Genomic DNA, 24,645 nt, shown 5'->3' on the forward strand with positions numbered 1-24,645 from the left:
ACGTTGGGTTTTAACAGCAAACAGCAGTTTTATTGAGAATTTATTTCCCCTTAGCTCTACACACAAGGCACTGTGCAAGACATTAATGGGCAATAGGATGGGTATGAAGTCATATGTAGTGAGTTGTGATATTTCACAGTGGCACAGATGATTTCTGTCAGTGTTTATACTGTACAGTAACCGACAATGCACATTACTGGTAAATGTTTAACCTAAAGGCAAAGGTCAGAAACTGAACAAATAGTCAAAACTACACCTATTGTGAGGGATCGCCAGCAATGTACTGTACAGCAGTGTTGATTTAAAGGGGAACTCCACAGATTTTACACATCAGATGTGTTGGGGACATAGGCGAACTTTAAGATTGGTGGTTCACAAAAACAAATCTAGAGGGAATAAATGTGTACAACACAGAGAGGTCTAGTGTATTGGGATGCTGTGTGTCGCCTCCATATCAGACCGTGTCCAAACTGAATGCGACGCAAGTGAGCGTCAGCGACAAAATCAGTTTGATTGCATTCTTTTTTACTGGAATGTCTGAACTGGCCACAGGGGACGCTGCACCGTGCTGCACCGTGCTATGCAGTGCAACGCTGTTATGAGCTGAACGGACTATTTATTCTTGTCGCTCACTTACAAAGCGCCGCAACGGACGAGAAATGGCTGATTGGTGAAATTGAAATGAGGACTTATCTGATACGATACCTCCTTATCTCACTACAAAAACCTAAATAAGGTGGCAGCTGGCTGGAGGGAGATCGCCTTAAAGTTTCCTACTTGCTTTTGGCTATTTTTTTAAATTATCATTTACGGTAAATATCACAATATTAAATGTGTGTTTTCAGTTTAAGAAGTGCAAATGTAGACATTTAGCAAATATCCATCTTTTAAGTGGTTACGTCTCCAGTCTGATCTTGAGTGCACAGCTAATAGGTATGTGGTTTGTTTACATGACAGAAAGTGCATATTTAACGGTGTGGACAGACAGCTTCTGATGTTATTACCTCCACCAAGGCCAAAGGCCTAGGAAGTTATGTTTTCATTGTTGGTTGGTTTGTTTGTTGGTTTGTTGGTTTGTTGGTTTGTTTGTTTGTCCGTTACCAGGATTACTCCAAAAGTCCGCTATGGATTTGAATGGAATTTTTTGGAGGGGTGAGGTGTAGCACAGTGAACAACCCATTCGATTTTGGTGGTGATCCGGATCATGATCCGGATTTAGGAATATTTTTAAGGATTCCGATCAGCCTGAGCATTAAAACCAGAGAATAACACATGTGCAGTGTAACTGATGACGCGTTGATGACGCGTGACCCTGCCTCCCTCTGAGAGCAGAGAGATACGTATGTGGATGTGTGAGTAGAAGCTGCAGGCCGTCCGCGGTGAGAAAGAAAAAAGCTGTAGACGAGCAGATAACAGACAACGTAGTGTATCGTTATACAGACATAACAAGGCTGCTGAATGAGAGGGGCCGATACGTTACACGAAAATACACTGTGTTAATAATAAGCCGACCACCTCACGTAACCGCTAGTTGTGAGCTGTGATCCGTTTTTAAAATCATGTGTTGGCGGAGGTCTGCGCTCTCCGAGTGCCATTCTAGTTATAAGTAAATAAAAAGACCACAAATCTATTGTCTTATCTTGTTGGATTCTTATTCTGTCAATAAGAAGACACAACAAGGTCGATATTGTCCATCATTACAATACATTTTTAGTTTGTGTTATTATAAAAAAGATCTAGACGCATTTCTAGGGGGTTCAGTGAGCCCCCTGAACCAACGCAAACTGTGCCTGTGGTTGGGGAGTACATATGAAACAAGTTGTTATAAAGCCTTTTGTGGCTTGGGGGAAGCTGTGCGAAATCAAGTGATGCCACTTGAGTCAGCATCTATTGGGTCTGAAGACTACAGGTTTGAAAATGAAAAACATCTAGGAATGTGGAGTTAGAAAGAGGTGAACTCTCCAGACCCCTGTAGCCTGCTCCTCATCCCTGCTTGAAGCTAGCAGCTTGAGGCTACGCTAGCAGCTACCAGCAAAACACACCTGAATCTGTGTCTGAACTGTTGGTGGTCTGGTTGCATTGTGGGTAATGTAGGTGCCATGTTTTGATATTAGGGAGAAAACATGGAATATAAAAGACGATATATCTGGTTCTGCAGCATACATTTTGATCCTTTTTTTAAAAAAAAACAACAGTTCATTGTGAGTCTGACAATGTTCTACTTTACCCATCTCTCATCTCCTGACCAAAGTCCAGACCAAAGAAGAGCAAAATAAGGCATGGAGGAGCGATGTAACATCTTGTATTTTGCATGAGCGGCTGAAGGGCCATACAGTGCTGTTATCATGGTCACGGAGAATCACCCCGCTGCTGCCATCTCCACACACCACCGATGATATTTCACAGTACACAGTAGTGTGTCTAGCCCTGCATTTTGCATTTTATGGCACTCTGACGTTAAGTGTTTTGAGTTTTATCTTGTCGTACATTTCAGTGGCAGTTAAACATTAGAAGAGTGAGGTCACAGCCTGACACGACGGCTGACCTTGGCTGCTGTAGTAAAGCTTAGGTGTCTCTCTTTAACACCTTGGTTCTTTGACTCAAGAGTCAGTAGTTTAATGACTAGCCTGATACTTGGCTAGAAAGCAAAACTTGTTCAGTGTTTACCTACTTTCAGAGGCCTCTGATACCTAATGATTAGTATTGGAAAACGACTGTACATTAAATGATAACCAGAACATGAGAGTTACTGCTCCACTTTCTCCAGCTTTTCTCAAACTCTTGTCTTTTAATCTCCCCGGTAGGAAGGTGATGGCGACCCGTAAAGACAGACGCAGGGATCAAACCCCGGGGGAGGAAAGCTATGGAGAGAAGAGCAGTGTCCCCTGTCCTGGAGACACCCTGCCCTGGAACCTGTCCAAGCACCAGAGAGTCAAACGCTCCAAATCATCCACAGGGGAAGTCCTGGATCCAGCAGAGAGGGCTGTCATTCGCATCGCAGGTAGGATTGACACGTGACACAACGTGTACTTGACTCAGTGATGCAGAAGGGTACTCAAGTTCACCTTTAAGGCCTGGTGGTCACACCAGAAAGTGGCACAGCAAAATTCAGCCTCTTGTCTCCTAACTGTCTGCAAACCATTCCACTTTTGTGGAGCAGTTAATATTCTGACAGTGGACAGTTAAATAAAATTGGACGGTACGACCGGACACAGCTGATAAACTATAAAATTCATCCATCAAATGTTAACACTTGCACTTGCTATTGGTCACATCTGCTGTGTGTGTGGTCACATGTGCAACAGACTTGAGACTTTAAACCAGAAGAGGTCATTGAAACAATGCTTTTAAGCTCAGTGTTAATTTATGTTTAAAGAGGGAATATTCCACACAGGGACAGTTGAGAAATGTGAGCAAGTGTCATTTGAAGACAAAATGGAAACGTGACTTTACAGGAACAATGTGGAGTCTATTTTAAAACTTATTTTCACACGTGCATCAATGGGTGTTGTATAGCCCGACTGTAGTGGAAACCAGACCGTTCACCCCTTTGAAAATCCACCTTCATGAACGGAGAAGAAAGAACAGTATTCGTATTGTTGACTCTTCTACTTCTGAAAAGCGATTGATCATTTATTAATTACGTCAGGGCCATTGTCCTGCGTGGGATTGTCTTTGTTTGCATTCTGGGTAGAACTTGTCAGACAAAATGACATCAATTGGTAGAGAGCTCAGTTTGAGATATGGACCACTGAATTCCACAGGTTACACATTTATACCAGTGTGTGCATATTGTTTTGGTGTAACAGTGCTTTTCTGTGTAGAAGTACCTGGATTTTGTGGACTTCAGTATTGTAAAATTGCTTCAAAAGGATTTTGATGAAGTAATAATTCCTGAACTTCTTTCCCATATTTGTCTGATGGTGGTAGAGGTTGAGAACAGGAAACACACGCTGTTGGATTAGCGGTATGGTAGGATTGTTGCCCTACTATGCATTTTAAGCTGCCTTGACTGGCCCTGTTCAACTTTAAATGCATGTCACTAAGGAACAGTTAACCTCGTACTGTACCATAAGCAGAAAGGAAACAAAACAGAACATATGTAAGGTGTTTGTTTCCCCTGCAGTCTGTTGATGGGTTTTGCCAGCTGGACAGGATATACACTTTACACATTAAAGGCAGGGACAGTAGAAAGACGAGACCGTAGTTTTCCTAGTGTGAGGTGTGGTTGTTTTTGCTCAAACAATAGGCTGGGATCCTGTCCAACTGTAGGGATGCTGGAAACACATTATTTATTTACACTACGGGTTAGCAGTGCCACTGCTGTGATGTGCTGCTTGCCTGAGGCCAAGCGTTAGATGCATTTACACAGTTTATCGTCATTGAATACCTGATGCAAAACTGTCTGCAACCATCAATCAAAGACATCGGTTTATTAGAAATGCCAAGTCATAATCATTCCTCATTATATGTAGTTATCAGTACCACCTCTGATATAATAGTATAGTAGTCGTCTGAAATCACCCCTGAGTGATATAACTGTTATGATGCTATTAACTGTCTGTGTAATGGCCTATACCTCATCACATTGCGATGCAGTGCTTCTAACGCAGTAGAGCTCAACTCGGCAGGCTGGTATTATCAGACAATTTTGGCTTTTCACTATGGCTGTCAAAGTTAATATGAAATATGAAATATATATATATGAATTATTAACGCAATCAATCTTTCGGAGGTTGTAGTGGGCGCAGTTTTAAAACCAGAGTACTGGCATCATATGAAAATGGAAAACCTAATGAATCCATTGGTACCAACCATGTCATACTAGCTTGTCGCGAAGGAGGTTAAATAACGCTCCAAACTTGCGCTAAATTTTGGTGAGGAAAAACTGTCATAGCCATTTTCAAAGGGTTCCCTTGACCTCTGACCTCAAGATATATAAATGAAAATGGGTTCTATGGGTACCCACGAGTCTCCCCTTTACAGACATGCCCACTTTATGATAATCACATGCAGTTTGGGGCAAGTCATAGTCAAGTCAGCACACTGACACACTGACAGCTGTTGTTGCCTGTTGGGCTGCAGTTTGCCATGTTATGATTTGAGCATATTTTTCATGCTAAATGCAGTACCTGTGAGGGTTTCTGGACAATATCTGTCATTGTTTTTATCTGTCGGTAATTGATTTCAAATAATAAATATATACATACATTTGCATAAAGCAAGGATATTTGTCCACTCACATGTTGTTTAGAGTATTAAATACTTGACAAATCTTCCTTTAAGGTACATTTTGAACAGATAAAAAATGTGCGAGTAATTTGCGATTAATCACGATTAACTTTGGACAATCATGCGATTAATCGCGATTAAATATTTCAATCGATTCACAGATATATCAGTGTCAGTGTTGGCAGATATGCAAATAGAAATGACATTATATGAATTCAAAAACATTTTTTAAAGTCATTTCAAAGTGATGTTGTCATTACAGACTCAACATTGGGACAAACAGTAAAACCTAAAGCCTTAAAACATATTTATCTGTATGACTTTTTTTATCATTATAAGGCAGAAATGAGATGTACAGTACCCCCCCACCTCCCTTTGTAACGTGCACATTTTCAATGTGCCATTTTTAGCACAATAACTCTTTGATGGAGCTTGTTTTGGAATGCTGTGCTCCTGCCGGGCTAAGAGGAAGTTTGGATAACTTTAGCACCTACAATAGGTCTGCGTCCACATCCTGCGCTGCTCTTCCTCTATCCATCAGAAGGCCAGGTCAGGCTGTGTCAGCACCCGTGGGTGAGGCCTGGCTTTTGTTGTGGGCTCTGCTGACTGACTGACTGGCTGCTGCAGGATCCCTGACTGTATGTAGATGAGCGCTAGAGGGCTATCAGAAGTGGACTGTGCACAGTTCTTGTTAGTGATTACCTGCGGTGTGTGTGGCTGAGGCAGCACTGTACAGTTTCTCTGCTTCTTTAGAAGCATTACATCGTCCTGTATGGGGAGAGAAATGCTACAGTTCTGCGATTTATCAAACGTTGTTAGAACCAATGGGATAAATGCTGAAATTCATGGACAACAAAGTAAAAACAAGGCACTGTTTCTTTGTTGTAGCTGCCATTTGGAAATGCAAGGAACACATTACATCACTAACCTAAAATACTGGTAGTTAGTTCATGCTTTTAATAAGTCCATGTATTAAGGATTCTGAAACAACTCGTAGACTAATGGCTCCAGATTTTAAGGTTACACTTAGACATTGTGAGAACAACACTTATTCGCTCTCTTGCCAAGAGTTAGATGAGAAGATACCACTCTCATATCCGCCCGTTCAATCTGAAGCTTAAGCCTGCAGCCGGTTAGCTTAGTGTAGCATAAAGACTAGAAACAGGGGGAAAAAGTAGGGATGCACCGTTACCACTTTTTTTTCAGACCGAGTACTTACATTTGGGTACTCACCGATACCGAGTACCGATATGAGTTCTTCTCTGTGCCAAAAGACCTTCGTTAACAGCCAGCTGGAGGGTGTGAACGACACACGGCAGGCTGGGGAGTCCCGCATATGAGGCGGTGCGCCGCGACCTGCTCTAGATCGGCTTGGAAAGGCTCGGGGCGAAGGTGCTTCCCCGGGCCGTGGACAAAGTGCTCGCTGCGCCCTCTCTCCCCGCCGGGGAGAGACGGGCCCCCTGCTCCCGGTGCGACTGTCAACCGGGGCGGACTGTCCTTAGGCGGGGCTTGGCCCAAGTAAAAGGCGCCAGGGGTCTGCGGCAATGTTGGCAACCCACCCGACCCGTCTTGAAACACGGACCAAGGAGTCTAACGCGCACGTGAGTCAGAGGGTGTAAGCAAAAACCCCGTGGCAAAATGAAAGTGAGGTGGGATCCCGGCCCTGCGGGGTCGGGCGCACCACCGGCCCGTCTGGCCCACACCGTCGGGGAGTCGGAGCGTGAGCGAGTGTGATAGGACCCGAAAGATGGTGACGAGAGGTTAACGCTTTGGTATCGGTGCTGTTGTATCAGAGCCGCTTTGCGAGTACGTCCCAGTATTATTTATTATAGCCTCCCAGTGTATTCACAAACCAGTGAAGGATTGAGTTGAAAGTTCTCCAGTCAGTCAGCTGTCAGACTGGTCACAGGGAGGATTTACTGTCCACAGTATGGCTGTGGGGTCAGTGCAGGACAGAGAGAGGTCAGAGGTCATCTCTGACGTATAGTTTAGTGTGTGCATAAGAGCTGTACTCAAGGGCTGGCACCATGCTCAGCAACATAACTCTATATGAGGTCAGAGACTCCACCCTGCCACCTTGTGGTTGACTGTTGATAGTTGTAAATGTTTGACCTTCACTTGAGGGGTACTCTACACAGACTGTGTCTCATTTTACAAAAATAAAACGTATTCCCACGTAACTCTAGTGGTATAGTCTACAAAATAGTTTCAGTTGTATTTATCTTGGTTTTGAGATTTCCACCACTGAGGCTTCTGCTGCCACCAAAATACAAGGTTAATGGAATTTCACCACAACACAGCAAATAAACCAGAAACTCTCCACATGGCTGGATACTACGGGACGCCAAAAACACGTATGGCTTGTATGAAAACAGTGCACCTAATATGTATTTTTTTCCCCAAAAGATTGTTCTTCTGGTCCGCTTATTGTGTGTTTTAAAATGTTATTCTCATCTCATCCATGGCCTTACTTTCTTAAACCAATGGTGTGCAAAATGTTACTCTCTTCTTTAAACACTCATGCTGGGAAGACAACTGGCTGCTTCTAGTATAAAGTTACACATTGACTGATGCTTGTGTGTATTGTGATATCATTATTCGAAATTGTATTGAAAAGTGCACCTCTCAAGTTATCAAATTATGTCATTAGTAGACATTCTGTAGATATTGAATAGAAGAGATAACAGGTATCAAACAGCAGCATATCAATGTATTAAAATCACAATTATCAGTTATATTGACATTAATACAAATAGCTTCACTTGTGAAATATGAGATCAAATCAGTTATAGTGTTTGATTTTAAAGTCATAGACACAAGTGATTTTAGATGTTAGCGTAAATCAAAAAGGCCGCCGTTCTGTTACACAGTGCAGTGATAGTGAAATTGTTAGCATACAGTACAGTAATATGCAGCTACTGCGGCTCCAGAAAAGTGTGACTTAAGTCGTACTTTTCTTCAGCTCCAACCGACGCTGACTCAAGTGACATCACTTGAGGCAATTTATCAGACTTCACGGCAGCTCCCTCTGCAGCCACTAAAAGGCTTTATACAACTGTATTTCACATATGCAGTAAACAGACTTTTAAAATGCGTGAACGTCCCCTTTAATTCTGTATTAAAAGAATTGTTAGGAAATATTTTAAAGAAAGTTTGCCTGTAATTGTAATTGACTTATAGTCTGCATAATGCACAATGTGTCACAATAATGATGATGTCATCATCAGGCAGTAGCCATAACAATTTCAAAGGCTGTTGTGAAAAAGTGATGAAATATCATATGGCTTTTGGGTTAATTGTGGTATTAATTTAAGTTGCTCAAATTTGCTGACACTAATTTAATTTAATTTTTATAAATGTTGACTTCCCCTGCAGTCTCGGTGTGTGTGTGCCAGTGTTGGCCTTGAGAGTCCAAGCTGTATTTACATCCCTGCAAAGTGCTCCTCAATTATTCATCATGAGGAGGGTATGATCTGATACTGAGAATCTCTCACACACTATGGTCTAAAGCGGTAGAGATTTACTGTGGAAATTATCCATGTGGAGCCTTAAGTATCTCAGCAGTACTATGTAGCTCGTATATTACAGGCTGTATGGGGAATTATGTGTCTGTTCCTCACGGTATCAGTATCGCTGTGACAGGACCAGAGAAAAGATGCCCCTTCAGAGGTTTAAATCTTCATCAACACAACAGCAGTTACTCCGTAGACACATACTAACACACTTGCCCTCAGGCGACTTTCATAATAGTGCAATAAAACAGATTTAATGGAAGCATTAGAGCTGAATACATTTATCATATTATGCTCTGCAGTTTCTGTCTGTTGATCTGATTCATTTACAGTATGAAAGCCTCTTTGTGTGTCTAATCATATTCCTCAGGTTTAAGAAATGTCTTTGGATTGTTGCTTTTTTCTTTTCAAACGCCGGCCTTTACCTATTCTTGCATCTCAGCTACAGTTTAACTTCAATAGCTTTCTAAATGCCATCTTATCATAGATCAAGCTCCTATGCTGATAAGTGAACTCAGCTATTAGTCATCCTCCAGACAGCAATAACCCATTTGCCCACTAGGTGGCACTTTCTATTAACGATCCCTGAAAGTGTTCATCCTGGAGAGTCATCACCGCTTCTGGAAAATGTGCCTCATTTCCCCACAACCGTCTCAAATAGCATAGTGTATTACTTGTGCCCCTTTGCGTTACAGTGCTCTGCCTTATTGCAGCAGACAAAAAAGTTTGATGCTCATTGAAGGAGTCTATCAGACAGAACAGCTTTACAGCTTTGACCTTTATGCCTTTCCCCATTACATGCTGAATCAGGGGAGGAATGCTGAACTTCACCATCGGTTTGAAATTCTGCAAATGAGCCGTAGCGACACGGACCGATCCGGGCCAGAAAGAGGAGAAAGCATACAATGACTTCGGTGTGTTTCAGTTTGACACTGTTGTGGCTATCCAGAAGAGGGAGCCAGGCCTGTTTCTATGCTTGCCCCCTCTGTTATTTTCCTGTTATTACAGCAACGTTGCAGCATTATTGCACTATGCTAGAAGGGTATCCAGTCAGCCCCAGCCCTGGATAATTGACAGTGAAGTGCTTTAAGCCTCCGGACTGATGACGATCAGTTGACACACTGACAAAGAAGAAAGTGTCTTTAATTAGGTCCTTTCACTGCTGAAACATTAAACACACGCAACAATCATAGGGTTTCTGGACTTTTATGCACAACTAATGCCTTTGCAGTGCTATTAATCATAGTCTAAAGTCTGCTATTCACAATGGCACATATTCAGCTTTGGTCAATATAAATCTAATTTATAGCAAGGGGAGCTTTAGCTGAAAACACAAGGAAGGAAATAATCACAGAGAGAGTCCCTTGACTTTCAAATCATGTCTCCACTGACAAAATGATTTCCATTCCATCAACATCCAGCCGTGGATAAGTCCTGTTTTAGTTCCAGCCAGCTATAAATTCTCCCATAATAACAGCCGTCACACTATTGTTGAGAGGTTTGTCATCTTCCGACAGCCAGACTATCAGTCTAGCTGTTGGCCAGTGTTGAACTCCTGCCTGTGTGTGTGTGTGTGTTTATACATGTTTGTACATTATAGTGTGTGTTTGAGAGTGTGTACACAAGGTTTTGTTTGTTTCCCCCATGGCTTTTTCCATCAGCGGTGAGCTGCGGTGCTTCAGTAATCCCCTCGACGCTTGAGTGTAAAAGATGTGCTGTGATTTGTGAAGACGGGTGTCTCGTTCTCAGAACAGAGTGGTGTGAGAAAAAAAAGCATTAATAATGTTAACGATGTATCTTCTCTTGTCTTGCGAGTCGGCCCCACTAGAATATCAAACACCTGGAAAACACAGAGAGGCAGACTGTTAACTTGCCAGCTGTATACTGTAGCTTCTTTAACAATAAATGGTCTGAATGTTGCCAAATGGACCTGTTTGTAGATTGAAAAGTATAATAGTAAAACAATTGTAAATTCATATTTTACAATCTTAAAAAAGATATGTATTATATGTAAAATCCATATAACAAATCCATGTAAAAATATATTATTAAGATTCCAATAAACTTTATGATCCTTATAGGTATACTAGACAAATGTTATGACAAGGTTAATACATTGTTAACCTGTTACTGTAATACTCATGTTTACATACTACCGTAGTGAAGCCAATGCTGAAGTGCCTTAAACTAGCATTCTTTCTAACAGCCATCAGGGGGCGACTCCTCTGGTTGCTAAAAGAAGTCAGATTTTATATAAGTCTATGAGAAAATGAGCCTACTTCTCTCTTGATTTGTTACGTCAGTAAACATTGTAAACATTTCAAGTCTTCTTCAATACAGCATGATGTTCATTTAGTAAGTTATGGTCCCATTTAGAGTCAAATAGACCATAAAGCAGGGGATGCTTTAGGGCGTGGCTACCTTGTGATTAACAGGTCGCTACCACGGTGTTAGAATATTTTCTTGCCTCAGGCAGCCCTTTCCGATGGGGAACTGAACTTAAAGTGAAACTTAATTATACTCTCTTCAAAGCCACCAGACTCCATTGACAAATACAGTCAGAAAATTGTCTAAATATAGCGTACACTTAAACGGATATTGATTTTTTTAGGTAATCCTTTCTTTTACAAGGCTAAATATGTTGATGTGCGTGTCGACCGACTGACTACGGATAAGTACCTCATACCACCCCACTTCAAAACATCCAAACTATCCCTTTAACTAAATAAACAGATGTCCTGGTTGTCCAGCTATTTAGGAGTGGACACCAAGCTAGAATTACAGTACGTGTCACCACTGTGTGTCTCAAGGAAAATGACATGATGAGACCCGGCGTCAGTGAGTGTTAATAGTGGCTGAGGTGCTAACGTTTAGTTGTTGAATATCTTCACTTAGCTTCCACATGTGTCAGCCAGCAGTTTAAGACTGATGTCACACTACTTAGTGGACACTAGGAGATGTGAGCGTGGCCCTGATGTGTGAATAGTTTTTGACCAGCACATCTCATATAGGCTACATCAACGTAGACATTACACTTAATCATGTTCTGGTTTCAGTATATGACAGAGTACTACCGGCTTCTCTTTATAGTTCTGTGCAGTTTTATCTGTCAGAAGCCAGAGTCAACATGGTGATGTCATTCTTCCGTCCTGCCTCTCCCTGCCTTTAAAGGAATACATAAACATTTAGCTGATGTTGTTGATTTGACTGCATATTAATCTGTCTATGTGCCCATGGGCTTATAAAGGATGCTTATTTGATCAGCCACCCACTCTTTGTGTTGTTGTATCATGTTGGCCTTTGAGAAGCCCCAGTGTTTGTCTTTATATAAGAATAATGTTAACAAATAGTGATGCACAATGTAGTGCTCAATGAATTGCATATATATTATAATATACCCTTTCACAATTCATGTTGAAATGGACACTAAAATGGATAGATGGCTAAATAACTGCCATATTATTGTAATGAAATCAATATAGTAAGGTCTGGCAAAAAATGTGGAATTGTGTCTGAACTTTGCTATTAAGAAAACATGCTGGAGTGCGTGCCTAACTCTGTCTCTGCTTGTAAATTTCCTGTTGGAGTGATTGTAGAGATATACAGTACACACACACACACACACACTCACTCTCACTTCTGCAGCAGCAGCAGAGAGTTTGGAGTGGACTTATCGCGTTTCCTCTCAGGAAAAAGAGAGTCCTGGCTGATGTCAGTTCGGCCTTGGCCAAAGAAATGTCTGATAGTCGGGCTGAGCTGCAGGGATTTTCCTTTTTCCTAGATCAGATCGGATCCGCTATTGTGCTACGGCCGACTCCTACGCAAACCAGCATGGAAATAGAACAGGGCGATATCGTCTTTACTTTCCTCATCATTTTTACGAGGCGTGCCGTCATAAAAACTCCTCAACAAGACATCGTTTTTAAGATTCCAACACAGTCTAGCTGGCTTTGCACAGTATGTCTCTCTCCCTGTGTCTGTTTGCCAACATCACTGTTATTAATCACTTTTAATGCCACAACTTGCATTGATATTAATCAAAGCACCTTGCAAATTAATCATGTAACAATCAAGTAGCTAAAATATAATAAAAATGACCAGTGAAGTCTTGACGTGTAGCTGACTAGTTGTTGTTTTTTTTACCCATAATTTATTTTGCTCTGGCCTGTCGTCAGCTCGGCCGGTCAGGCCATCTGTTGAATATTCAGCGGCTACCCCAACAGTTGGATGTCAAGGGCATATCTGCACTTTGAATGTATTCATCACGCTGCAGGCATCAACTTTCTCCGTGGCTGGCCGAAACTATACCAGCTGGAGTGTGTCACTGCGGCACAAACAGGGCGGACATCTTCTTTATTATGAGATTATGTCCCGTAGCGACCGGCTGCTTCCTTTTCAGATGTGATTAAATTAAGGCTTTATAGAACAATAACTTGCACAGCCTTAGCATCTTTGAAATAATAAGGATGATTTCATTTTAGGGCACTCACGAAGCTTCTGCAGCGACTGTGGTGATATTATTTTTGACAGAAACAATGTGGTGGTTTTTGATTAATGTTGATGAAATAATAGTCAAGTCAATTTTATTTATACAGACCAATATCACATATCACAAATTTGCCCTCAAGGAGCTTTACAATCTGTACAGCATACGACTTCCTCTGCCCCAAGACCCTCGCTTCAGATACGGAAAAACTCCCCAAAAGAAACCCCTTTAAAGCTGCAGTACGCAACTTTGAGCAAATATGATAAAAAGTTATGATTTGAGCATATTTTTTATGCTAAATGCAGTACCTGTGCATACATATATTTGCATAAAGCAGCATATTTGTCCACTCCCATGTTAATAAGGGGTATTAAATACTTGACAAATCTCCCTTTAAGGTACATTTTGAACACATAAAAAATGTGATTAATCAAAATTAAATATTTTAATCGATTGTCAGTCCTAATTAAAATCTTGCTGTTTACCATTGAAATCTATCAGACACACATATATGGCAGATTACGCCTTTTAAATTAGTGCAAAACTTCTCTCACAACAAATTGTGGCAATACATGATTGAATAAGTTTTATTTATCAGCCACACAGGATCATGAAAGATACTCCGTTGCACACCTGCTTAAATGTGATCAAAGCATTGATCATGGAGCCTGATTAGCATCTGCCTGTAGCGTAGTAGCTATTTGTGCATACCGAACTGTTGTCGTTGTATTTGACTTTTTATATAGATTTATGACGATATTTATCAGTCTTGAGTATTTTACAGGGTTGCACACAGGAGAATTGGATCTGTAACATTGGTCTGGACAGTAAGAGGAGTGTTTCTGTGCTTCGTTGGTCTTCTACAATCTGCTTGCCATCCATCAGTCTAATTCAGTTGTATTGTTACCAGAGAGCTGTATGCTGCTGCTGCTGCTGCTGCTGCTGCTGCTGCTGCTGCTGCTGCTGCTGCTGCTGCTGCTGCTGCTGCTGCTGCTGCTGCTGCTGCTGCTGCTGCTGCTGCTGCTGCTGCTGCTGCTGCTGCTGCTGCTGCTGCTGCTGCTGTGCTCGTGCTTGGCAAGCAGCAAGGCTGTGAGCGTGTGCCTGCTGCTCCAGTCTGTGTGTCTTTAAGAGGAGGGGCCTGACATTTATATTAGTATTTCTGAGCTAGGCTATGGGAGGGTATAGGGAGGTGGGGGGTTGGGGGGGGGGGGACGTCGGGCTGTGGAATGAAGTTGAGAGCTGTGGAGGGTTCACACACAGCTGAGAGAGAGCAGACAGAGGACAGCACAGGCTGCCTCTCTCACACACATCCAAACGCTCAGAGAGACAAGAGAGCTGACCCAGAAGGAAGAGGAAGAAGCAGAGAGGAAGAGGAGGAGGAGAAGAAGAGGAAGAGGCTGAGAGCGGCAGCATGGCCATGTACGAACCCGCCTACCTGCCTCCGAACGCAGACGAGCAGGACTTCATCCAGGCTTATGAGAACGTCAGAGAGAAGTATAAAGGTGAGAGCGTGCACTCACATTACAGCGGTGACAGCTACTAGACGTGATGATGGACGAGGTGTCTTTGCATGTTTGTAAGGGAGGACGGCTTTATTCATTTGTCTATTTATGATGTTATTGACTCTGCACAGGTGCACACGCGTGACTGTTTGCATATGCACCTTGGCGTGCCTTTGGTCACGCCGGCTGCGGCAGCCGTGCACGCTGCATCTCTTGACTGCTGAGTGTTTTATTGATTGCCGCACATGTTCGCTGTCACTCTTTCACGCTGCCTCTCTTGGTGTGTGTGCTGCTGCTGTGAGAGTCCGCCGGATTTACAGGAGCGCTTCACTTTGATATGTGACCGTAGCAACAAACCCGCTCCGCTGACCTCTGACCTCTGACCTCGGTGAGCCCTCAGAGAGGGGTTTAGTTGAAGTCCGAGCGCTGTGCCTGATTGTTATCCTGATAAGTCCAGTCACAACAGAGGATGTTAACAGGTGCTGCTGAGCAAACAGTGAAATTCATTAACACAGCGCAGGGAGCTCGTGCTTTCCTTCTCAAATATTCATCTGAATGAAACCCCTTCATCCCTTTATCTGCTTGTCTGCAGCTCGGCATGCCTGCGCTGGATTATCTTACATACTTTACTTTTTTTGGTAATGTTCATGCGGTGCAGAAAAGAATGAGAGAGAGAGAGATGGCGATGTGAAAGATGAAGTGGAATCAGTTCCGACAGGTGAAAGTGAATCCCCATCCGTAGCAGAGCCGATCTACCCCAACACATCTCTGTACCCACTTTTCACTTTTCACTTTGCCAGCAGCATCCTCCAGGTGCTTTCACTTCAAAGTTTAGTTTAGTTTTCATCTCACGTGTTAATATTCTCTCACCTTGCCTTCCGCTACATGTTTTCCCTCCTGCTTGTTTCATCTGTTCCGTTCCAACAGATCATCAGGAAGAGGGAGAGCTCCTCTATAAATATTGCCCCAGTTTTCTTTTTTCCCTCCCTCTCTTTGGTTGAGAATCTGCCGACTGGGCTTGTGCTGAATCACTCTCGCTTATTTTCTGTGTATCAGCATGTTTGTCTTTGTCAGTGTGTCTATATGTGTGGACATCTCATATCTTTTTTTTTAAATCCTGCCCTGCGTTTAACATCTATAAACCATCAGTAGATTGATTTTAGACGTCAGTTTAATCACTGTAAACAAACAGCGCCGTTGCCAAACAGGCGTCTGCATTGTGTGTCATTGGGTTGGATTTTATAGGAAACTCACAGGACAAAGTGTAGATTGCTTTGTGACACAAAATAGGAGGAATGTGCTGTTATCAAGTGCAAATAAAGCTAAAGGCTTTCGGGATTTTGGCAGTCGCATTTGTTGAAAGAGTGAAATGGGAAGCTGACTTCCAACATGTATTCCAGAGTAAGGCAGTTAGCAACCATGTTCATAGGAAATATCTTCAATTTGAGAAACTGGCTGCTAATCTTCTTGACCATAGTCTGACAAGTGTATCAATATTTATTGATAAAACATCAGAATGCATTTGCCAGAATTGTGCATACTTCTGTTTGTGAAAGTGTGTGTTTGTAGTGCTGTTTCTGTACCAGGAGGTAATGGGAAGCAGAAGCCGGCTCTGTGGCAGGTGTTTATGTTCCAGACGTTCTTCTGTGTTCCTTCCTCGACAGCGTCGGTGCTCCACCGAGGTCCTGCTCTCCTTATTAAGGCACACTGATGACACAGCCAATCGGAGAGCTCACCGTACCTTTGACTTCTCTTTCTCAATTTTTAAAGATACTTTTCTCATATATATATTTTTGTTAAGCGTTTTGGCATATGATGCAGAATCCCTTTAAATCACGACAAATAACATCAGCTGTATAGAACACTGTAGGAAGACTTGTAAACCTGTAAAACTTCTTCTTACTACTGGGACTCTGAGGGCATCATAGTGTCTGCAGTGGGGTTGTATAGGTTGCGTGTGTGGATAGATAGCGTATGCCTACTGATGCTTCATAATGGAAAGTATTTGGCTCGTAAACATTCCCATGGTACCCAGCAGCACAAATGTCTCTGTGTTGCTCAGATACTCATCTACACTGTCCTAAATACCTGTCCTTGTCGCCACATACTGCCCTGGTTTAATCTTGACACAGAGGCAGATGATCAGTCCATTATTTTCCCCACCAAGAAATATATGTCCCAGATACTGGCTCAGATACAAAGACTAACATTTTTTTGCATTGTGAAGACTGGAGCAATCCATTTTATAATGAACACTCTTATGTTGCAGCTAGGGATGTCACGGTAACAGAAATCTAGTAGTCCATACCAATACCAGTGAATTTCCACGATTCTCGATACCAATTTGATACCACGGTAAAAAAACAAAAAACAACAATAAATCCCCTGTACTGTAATTCAACACGCACTCTTTTATTAAAAACATTTGAACATTACAAAAAACAGAGGCATGTAGCCTTTAAGTAATAAATACAAAGAATTTACCCATTTTGTTCATTTTGGCGTATCAGCAGCATGTTATCAATCGATAGTCAGACGACGGACACTACATACTGACCGTGAACACATCTGGTCCGTCAGCTCAGAGTAGTAGGAGCACGAGGCAGAGGATTTATTGTCGAAGCGAAAAGCAAACGCACCTATTTGGCAATATTTCCCGTTTAATCCCAATGCTATAAGGGAACCATAACGTTAATGAGATAATCGTCGCGAGGTGGATGGAGCCGTCACAGCTGGTAGGTCACCAGGTAGACCCCCGCAGCAGAGCCCCGCAGCAAAAGCGCTACCGGAGAGGCCAGACACACCGCCACTCGACAGTAAAGATCAGAGTCAGCGCTCTGCACATGTTGACCGTAATCTTTCTTGTAAAATGTCCGGTGTAATCGGTAACACTGGTGTTGTCACAAGTTTATTAACCGGTGGGAAAATTTCCCTCACTGTCACATCCCTACCAATGACCATTACAGGCATCGTACGGTACCTTCGGTACTGTAGAAAAAGAGTACCTGCACTTTTTTAGAATTTTGGCATCGACTTGGTACCGAAGTATCGTCTCTCTTGACATCCCTAGTTGCATCCTTCAGATGACTACGGCCTCCCGACAGGCTATAACTACAAGCCGATATTATGTAAAACCTTTACTGGACGTTAGAAAAGCTGTCTCATGATATCTTCAACATGCTGCCATGCAAAGAAATCATTTGCCTGTGTAATCACTGATGCCTTCTAGATACAGCACACAACTTCCAGGTGTGGATGTTTGCCTATCAGGATGCTATCAGTCTATTCTAACCTGTAGGGAAAGTGACCGTCCCCTCATTGGCATATTTGGTGTTTCTATATTTCCTTTCAATTCTATTGCTGAACCGAAGCAAAGAGGATGTTACTACTTGTCCACCATTCCTCTGTGGTGTCACTGTTTATACATCTCTTCAGATATATTTATCGAAACAATAAACAGTATAAGCATGTTTTGCTGACTTTTTTAGGCACAGTATCGGCGTGACTTTGAGGAAGGCAGTCTTGGTCTGTTTGGGTGGGTTGGTGGGTTGGTCCACCACTTTGCTCCAGAGTGAAATATCTGAACAACTGTTGGATGGATTGCCATCAACTTGATGATCCCTGGACTATTCCTTTAGCACCACCATGATGCTGAAATCTGTGATTCAGAGTGAAATGTCTCAGCAACTATTGGATGGATTACCGTGAAATAAATGTCATTCAATATTCTATTATTATTAATTCATGACCAAAAACTCGCAAAACAATGACATCCCCATCAGCCTCGGCTGTACTTTGTGATTAGTGCTAAATAGCAAACGTTGCTAACATGCTAAACTAAGATGAGGAACATCAGCATGTTAGCATTGTCATTGTGAGCATGTTAGCAGGCTGACGTTAGCATTTAGCTCAAAGTGCCGCTCTGCATAAGTACATCCTCACTTAACCTGTTAGCATGGCTTAGCTAGCCTAGCGCACTTTAGATTATTAGGCTACGTTAGTATGCATACAATTGGGACATAATATTACTTATACATTATTATAACAATAATACTTCATCATAATATTATTGCACCTTGAACTTTGACCCTCTTGCTCATTTATCCGCTGCGCAGAGGATTGTGGGTCAGAATAGCCAGAACAGCATGCTTGATTGCATACTGCATAATGTGACCGGATGTAGTAGGACATCCTGGTATTTTTGCCATACTGAATTTACCATACTACGCACTGTATTGGGACATACTCACTTTTTTTTCTGGCTTACTTAACAGTGGAAAATAAATATCATGTTGGATTTGATATCAAGAATATTTTCCAAATGGGTTAAAATGCATTAATAGTCAATCAGTCAGTCTGCTCTGTCTAATGTTACTTACTGCTGTCTCACTGTCTGCTCTAAATTGTAGCCGGCTGGACGGTAAAAGCCTGGCTGCCTTCCCACCGTCCTCTAATGCAATTTGTGCGAGCAGCTGAAGCCGACTTTGCCGGGCAGCCTGAGCGGGGGGATTGCCCTGTTCATGTCGGGTGGACTGCTGAGGGTGCACAGACACGGCTGGAATCCATATTTCGCCCCGGTGTGTGTCCTGCAAGGCCCTGTCCTATGCCCCGCGGGGCTTAAAATAACCCCTAAATATAGCCGTGGCCATGTTGGCCGGCCAATTAAACGGTTATTTTTGGCAGGCTTGATTGTCTGCTAAGGGTAATTTAAATTCCAGTTTCTTCTTGGCTGAGGAAAACGTTTGTGAATTAATAAGCTAAGTCCAGCTTTGAGGTGCGTTAAAGAAACTGTAGTGTCTGACAAGAATATAAACCATCTTTATTTTTGCTACCGTGTTAATGGTTTTGGAAGGCGTCTATCATCACCATATAATTTTAGCCCAATACAGACCTACAGCGTAGCTCTCTTTATGAATGACTGCAGTATTTACAGTAGCCAATGTGTCATTGTGTGAGGTGAGAAGTGGCGTGGGAAGCGATTCGTCACACAGATTTGTGAATGAATGAACTCTTTAAAAAGCCCAGAGGCAACTGAGCGTGTATGTATGTATGTGTGTGCTGAAGTAATGTATATTTTAAAACCTACCGTCCGGTGTGTGTCTGTTTAAAGCTGCTGAGTGTGTGAGAGTTGCCTGCAGGTTCCCATCACACATTTGGTGACTGGTCAGACCTTGGCGCTGATGCCAGTGAGGTGGTCTTTTCATTTCCTGTCTTCTTGCTATGAAAGATGATTTATCAATTAGAAAAGTTATGTTTGGCTGCTGAGCAGTGACAGATATCTAAGAATTGAGGATCTTGTATTTCAGAGTCTTACGTACGTTGGCTGCCTGCCGCAGGTTGAGAAGTGTTAATAGAGAGGTCAGAGAGAACAATTGGGGAGCGCCACTGAGAAAAGCACTTACAACTAGAGGTGGATGCACTCAATCATGTTGTTGTGAGAGGCCAAGATATTTTACTTGTTACTCCCAAAAAGAGATGTTGTGGTTCAAATAAATGGATTCTCTTATCTAGTTTTTCTTTCAGTATGATGTCAAACACCCATTGCTCATCCTCTCTCTCTCTCTCTCCTACCACTTTGGCAGAATTCCTTTCATTACATGGCAGAGAGACTGATAATAATAATAATAACAGCAGGGCATTAACAACTTGGAGGTGAGAGTAATCTCTTACTGTACATCTAAACTGTCTCGTGGATGCATTGCATTTGGGTCTATGCCCTCTGCCTGAGGAGCAGAGAGTAGAGTTATCTCTGCCTACTAATGTGGTGGATTTGCATCTCCACTAACTGTCAGGTAATGTCCAAGCTATAATTTTTCATCCATCTACAAGAAGCTAAACATGACTGAGTCTACAGCCATGCTGGTGGCTCTTTGCAACGAGGCGAGTGTGTGTGTGTGTGTGTGTGTGTGAGAGAGAGACAAACGCAACATGTCTGGCGAAATAACGTCACAATTGATAAGATGACAGACATCCTTGTATTCATAATAGTGGTTATACAGCAGCTCCTGTAGCAGGTTTTATGATTTGATCAGTTTGGATGACTCGCACAGCCTCAGTCTGCCGTCCGAGTGCTCAGCACGAGAGACAGATAGGTCTGTACAGATATGCAGCGACCGCGCACAGGGAGCAAGATGCCTGAATATTTATTCATTAAAAAAAATAGAAGGTAACATGGCACTTAAATGCATTTAATTTGGTTTAATTTGGACAGATAGTATTGTATATGTTGTATGCAATTTAAGCAATAAAAATGTAGATTTTTCTAAAAAAGGAAACCAATTAGTTGTTCAGTCTTATTTTCTCTTTTGTATAGTCTATTTACTATTGCTCCTTAATAAAGCAAAAGTATTTCTAATCCGATTAATTGATGGAATAATCTGTAGAATACTCCATTACTAAAATAATCGATAGCTGCAGCCCTAATTTAGTCCGACTGAACAATGGATCATCGTTGTAGCTACCGTAACTGAAAAATACAGCTTAAGAACAAAATGTGTCGCACATAACAAAACTTTAAGGACCCTAAATAAATATGACCGTTAGACATTGACTTTATTACTGCCAGTAAAATCAATGAAACTTGTGCAGCTTATTTTCCTTCTCCCACTGCAGTAAGCCTGGAGCCCACTCTGGCCACTACTACTACAAACACAAAGTGCTGAATTCATATTGAGGTCAGCTATACACGGACGCCAGCGCCAGGTGAAATGCTCATGGAAAGTAGGCCGTTGGTACAAAACCTGTGGATTTGGCGTGTGTGTATGTCTTTATACATTTCCAGGACATTTTAGGTGCCCTTTTTTAGAGCTAAAGCTGCCAGTTACCCACCGTGCAAACCAAACAGGAGAATCCCTGTAATGGAACTTTTCTGTTAAATATACCAACTGAAATGAAGCGCTACATTGAGCTCGTGCAGGGTGTGTTTCTGGATCACAAAGTGCTTAGCTTTGTCCCCTTTTTTTTTTTTTAGTCATTTTATATTTTTTCATGTGTGTCAGCATCCTGCTGCCTGGGATAGATCAGCGCTGACACACAGCTCAGGTCAAAGGTCACTGTGGGGCAGGGCTTGATAAGCGTCACTATGCTGGGATCCCTTCAGTTCCTTTTATGGGAGAGAGAGAGGAGCTCCGGAGGGATGCTCCCCCAATCTGTCCGCCTTCCTGTCAAACATTGAGCAATTTTACAGAAGAGAAGCTGCAGTTCTTTTATGCCTGAACCTCTGGTGTTTTATGACTGTTAGTGTGTGAGAGAGAGAGACAGAAAGGAGGTGAATAAAAGGAAGGAATGGAGAACATGTACAAGAGACAGGGAGTGAGGTTGGATGCTGTGATGTACACTAAGGGCATTTTCATATTAGGTACGAGTACAATCCCCCCCTCTCCACTCTCCCCCTGCTCAGCTTTAACATTAGTAAAGTTGTTCCGTACCCAAGTACACTGACCTCCAAATAAAGTGGTGTAGATAAGCCGGCTAAACTATTGGTTTGTTTTCAACACTTTTGTTTCTTGGAAAAAGGAAGACCTGATAAAGCATGACGAATGTAGGTCAAAATTTTGCATCATAGTACACATTTTGGGAGCTTGAGAATTTCAATGTGCTGACAAACTTTCTTTTACTTTCGTGTGCTGTTTTTAGTCCTGCACCTGTACACAGCTGGGGTTAAATGTGCACACAATCCATCACCTTTTGCTTTCGTTTCTTGCTTCGTACAATGTATTCATAACAATAGAAAATTATGGCTAAAACTAAAAAATTAAGTTATAATAAACTTTAATTTTTACTTTGTCCTAACCAGCACTTTCCCGATATCACAAGTTACAGGATTTCTTGGCACAGAAGTTCAAACAGTTTTACAAGAGGCAAGATCTTTATATCGTTTTAACGATAAAACATACAAACTGAAATTCACCCACTCACTTAGATACACCTTCATCTTCAACCTTCACAAGCTAATATGATGCTAATGTATACAGACCTCACACACACGCAGTTAAACCCATTTAAACTCCACCTGTCAGAGTCATGCTGCTGCCTGAATACAGTATGACATTGCTGAGTCAGACAGATGTGTGTCCGCTGTCTCACTGCGGAACGCTGCGCAGCAGTCCTGTAGACGGTGATGTCCGCTACCGACGCTACTCATGATCCCATTTAATCTGACATCTTGTTTGCTTTGGAACTGCGAAATCACTGCTTAACTAGCAGATTGAGTGGCAGCTGTCAGTTCATTACGCCGTCATGCATCACATCGGAGCACCAAACCTTTCAGTTAGTTTGCAGTGTGCCAGGGTTGGACTCGTGCCTTGAGCCTTACTGCTGCTCTTTTTTAACAGAAACCAGGAGCCCTGTGGAGTCTCTCCCTGATTTTTACAAGGGCTGAAACACATGGCTTTGTGGCTTGAGAGGGAAAAAAGTGTGGAAAACACATTTGTGTGGAAAATACTGAGGTTCTAACACCTGGGTTGTGTATGACACAAAGACTCTCTGTGTCTCCACTGCTTTGTGCTCTGGCGCTTTATTAAGTCCAGTATTAGTCTGAGATCGTAGCTTCAAGCTAAGAAAAAAGTTAACGGGGAAAAACAAAAACATTCCATTGTACTACAGCGTAATACACACACTCACATACACACACACTCACATGCATACCATTGCGGCATCATACTACTGTAGATGGAAAGGTCCTTTAAAAAGCAGAGGAGTCACCACCTCCAAAGCCTCTGAGAACATTCCCTCACCCTCATTTCCCAACCCTCCCCCCTCTCAAATGATCTTTACAACTGGACTGAAGCGCCTGCATACAGTATGTGTGCATCCAAACAACTGTGTATGTTTGAGAGAGAAACCGAGGTAGATAAGGTGATGAAGTAAGGTTTATACAGTATGTGTCAACCAAAAAGGCAAAGTAATGCCTGTGTACTTGGACATTTTAAAGGAACAGTTCGAGAGTTAGGTGAGAAGATTGATACTCAAATTAGAGCCAGCAGGTGTTTATATTAGCTTAGCATAAAGACTGTAAGCAGGAAGAAACCGCTAGCCTGCCTCTGTCCTAAGTTTAAAAAAAAAAAATCTCCCAACCAGCACCTTTAAGCTCACTTATTAACACGTTATATCTCCTTTGTTTCTCTACTGGTTGCCTGGCAACCTCACAGTGATGACAAGGCTCCAGGAACTAACTTCACCCGACCATGAAAGAGTCCTGCACATAACTTCTCGTAAAACCATACTTCTTTTTGTTTATAGATTCAACACATGATAAATATTGGGTTAATTAGTAAAATATAGAGGTACTGGTATTTTTTAAATGTAGGCGATTATGCTATGCTAAGCTAATCACCTACTTGATTTGGTTTCACAGGCTATTTACCCAGACGTGCTATCAAACTTCAAGAGTGAATAAATGTATTTCCCAAAATAAAATCAAACTATTCTTTAATAGAAAGTCCATACATGCAGGGTTTTTTTCTGAACTTTGTAGAGTGTTTGTTATGGTTTACCATTTATTTTTATGACATTTACCCCTACCTGTTTGCATCTCTGACATTGTGTAAATTAGTTTTTTGCACCTTATTGAATCTTTTTGTTTATATTTAGTTTTATTTATATTCTGTAGTTTCACTCTTTCCTACTTTCTACAGCAACTGCTGCACACAACAACAACCTCAGGATAAATACAGCTCTAACTTTACACAGAGAGTTCATCTTAACACTCTTTCTTGCATGTAGTTGATGGTGAGTTTACACAAGTCTTGTCCAGGTGTAAAAAATCCTTCTATCTAAATTTAAGTATTGGAATGTCTTAAACCGAGTCACTGCAGGTGCTATTTTCACCGCACAGTGACAGGTATTTGGCCTTTATCCTGAGACTGCCCCTTTTTGAATTTGGGAATGAGGGATTGAAAAGGCATGTTTGATC

General features: G+C 42.0%; 1 protein-coding gene across 1 annotated transcript in view; it reads left to right on the forward strand.

The window, feature by feature from the left end:
• LOC141779856 (plectin-like) overlaps positions 1-24,645 on the forward strand; it is a 182,201-nt gene that overhangs the window by 1,284 nt on the left and 156,272 nt on the right. The window contains exon 2 of the mRNA XM_074654881.1: positions 2,805-3,001. Within this exon, the coding sequence (XP_074510982.1) occupies positions 2,812-3,001 (190 nt within the window). The 5' untranslated portion in view covers positions 2,805-2,811. The remainder of the gene's footprint in view (positions 1-2,804; positions 3,002-24,645) is intronic.

The sequence above is a fragment of the Sebastes fasciatus genome, chromosome 12, assembly GCF_043250625.1.
Source record: "Sebastes fasciatus isolate fSebFas1 chromosome 12, fSebFas1.pri, whole genome shotgun sequence".
Classification (NCBI taxonomy): domain Eukaryota; kingdom Metazoa; phylum Chordata; class Actinopteri; order Perciformes; family Sebastidae; genus Sebastes; species Sebastes fasciatus.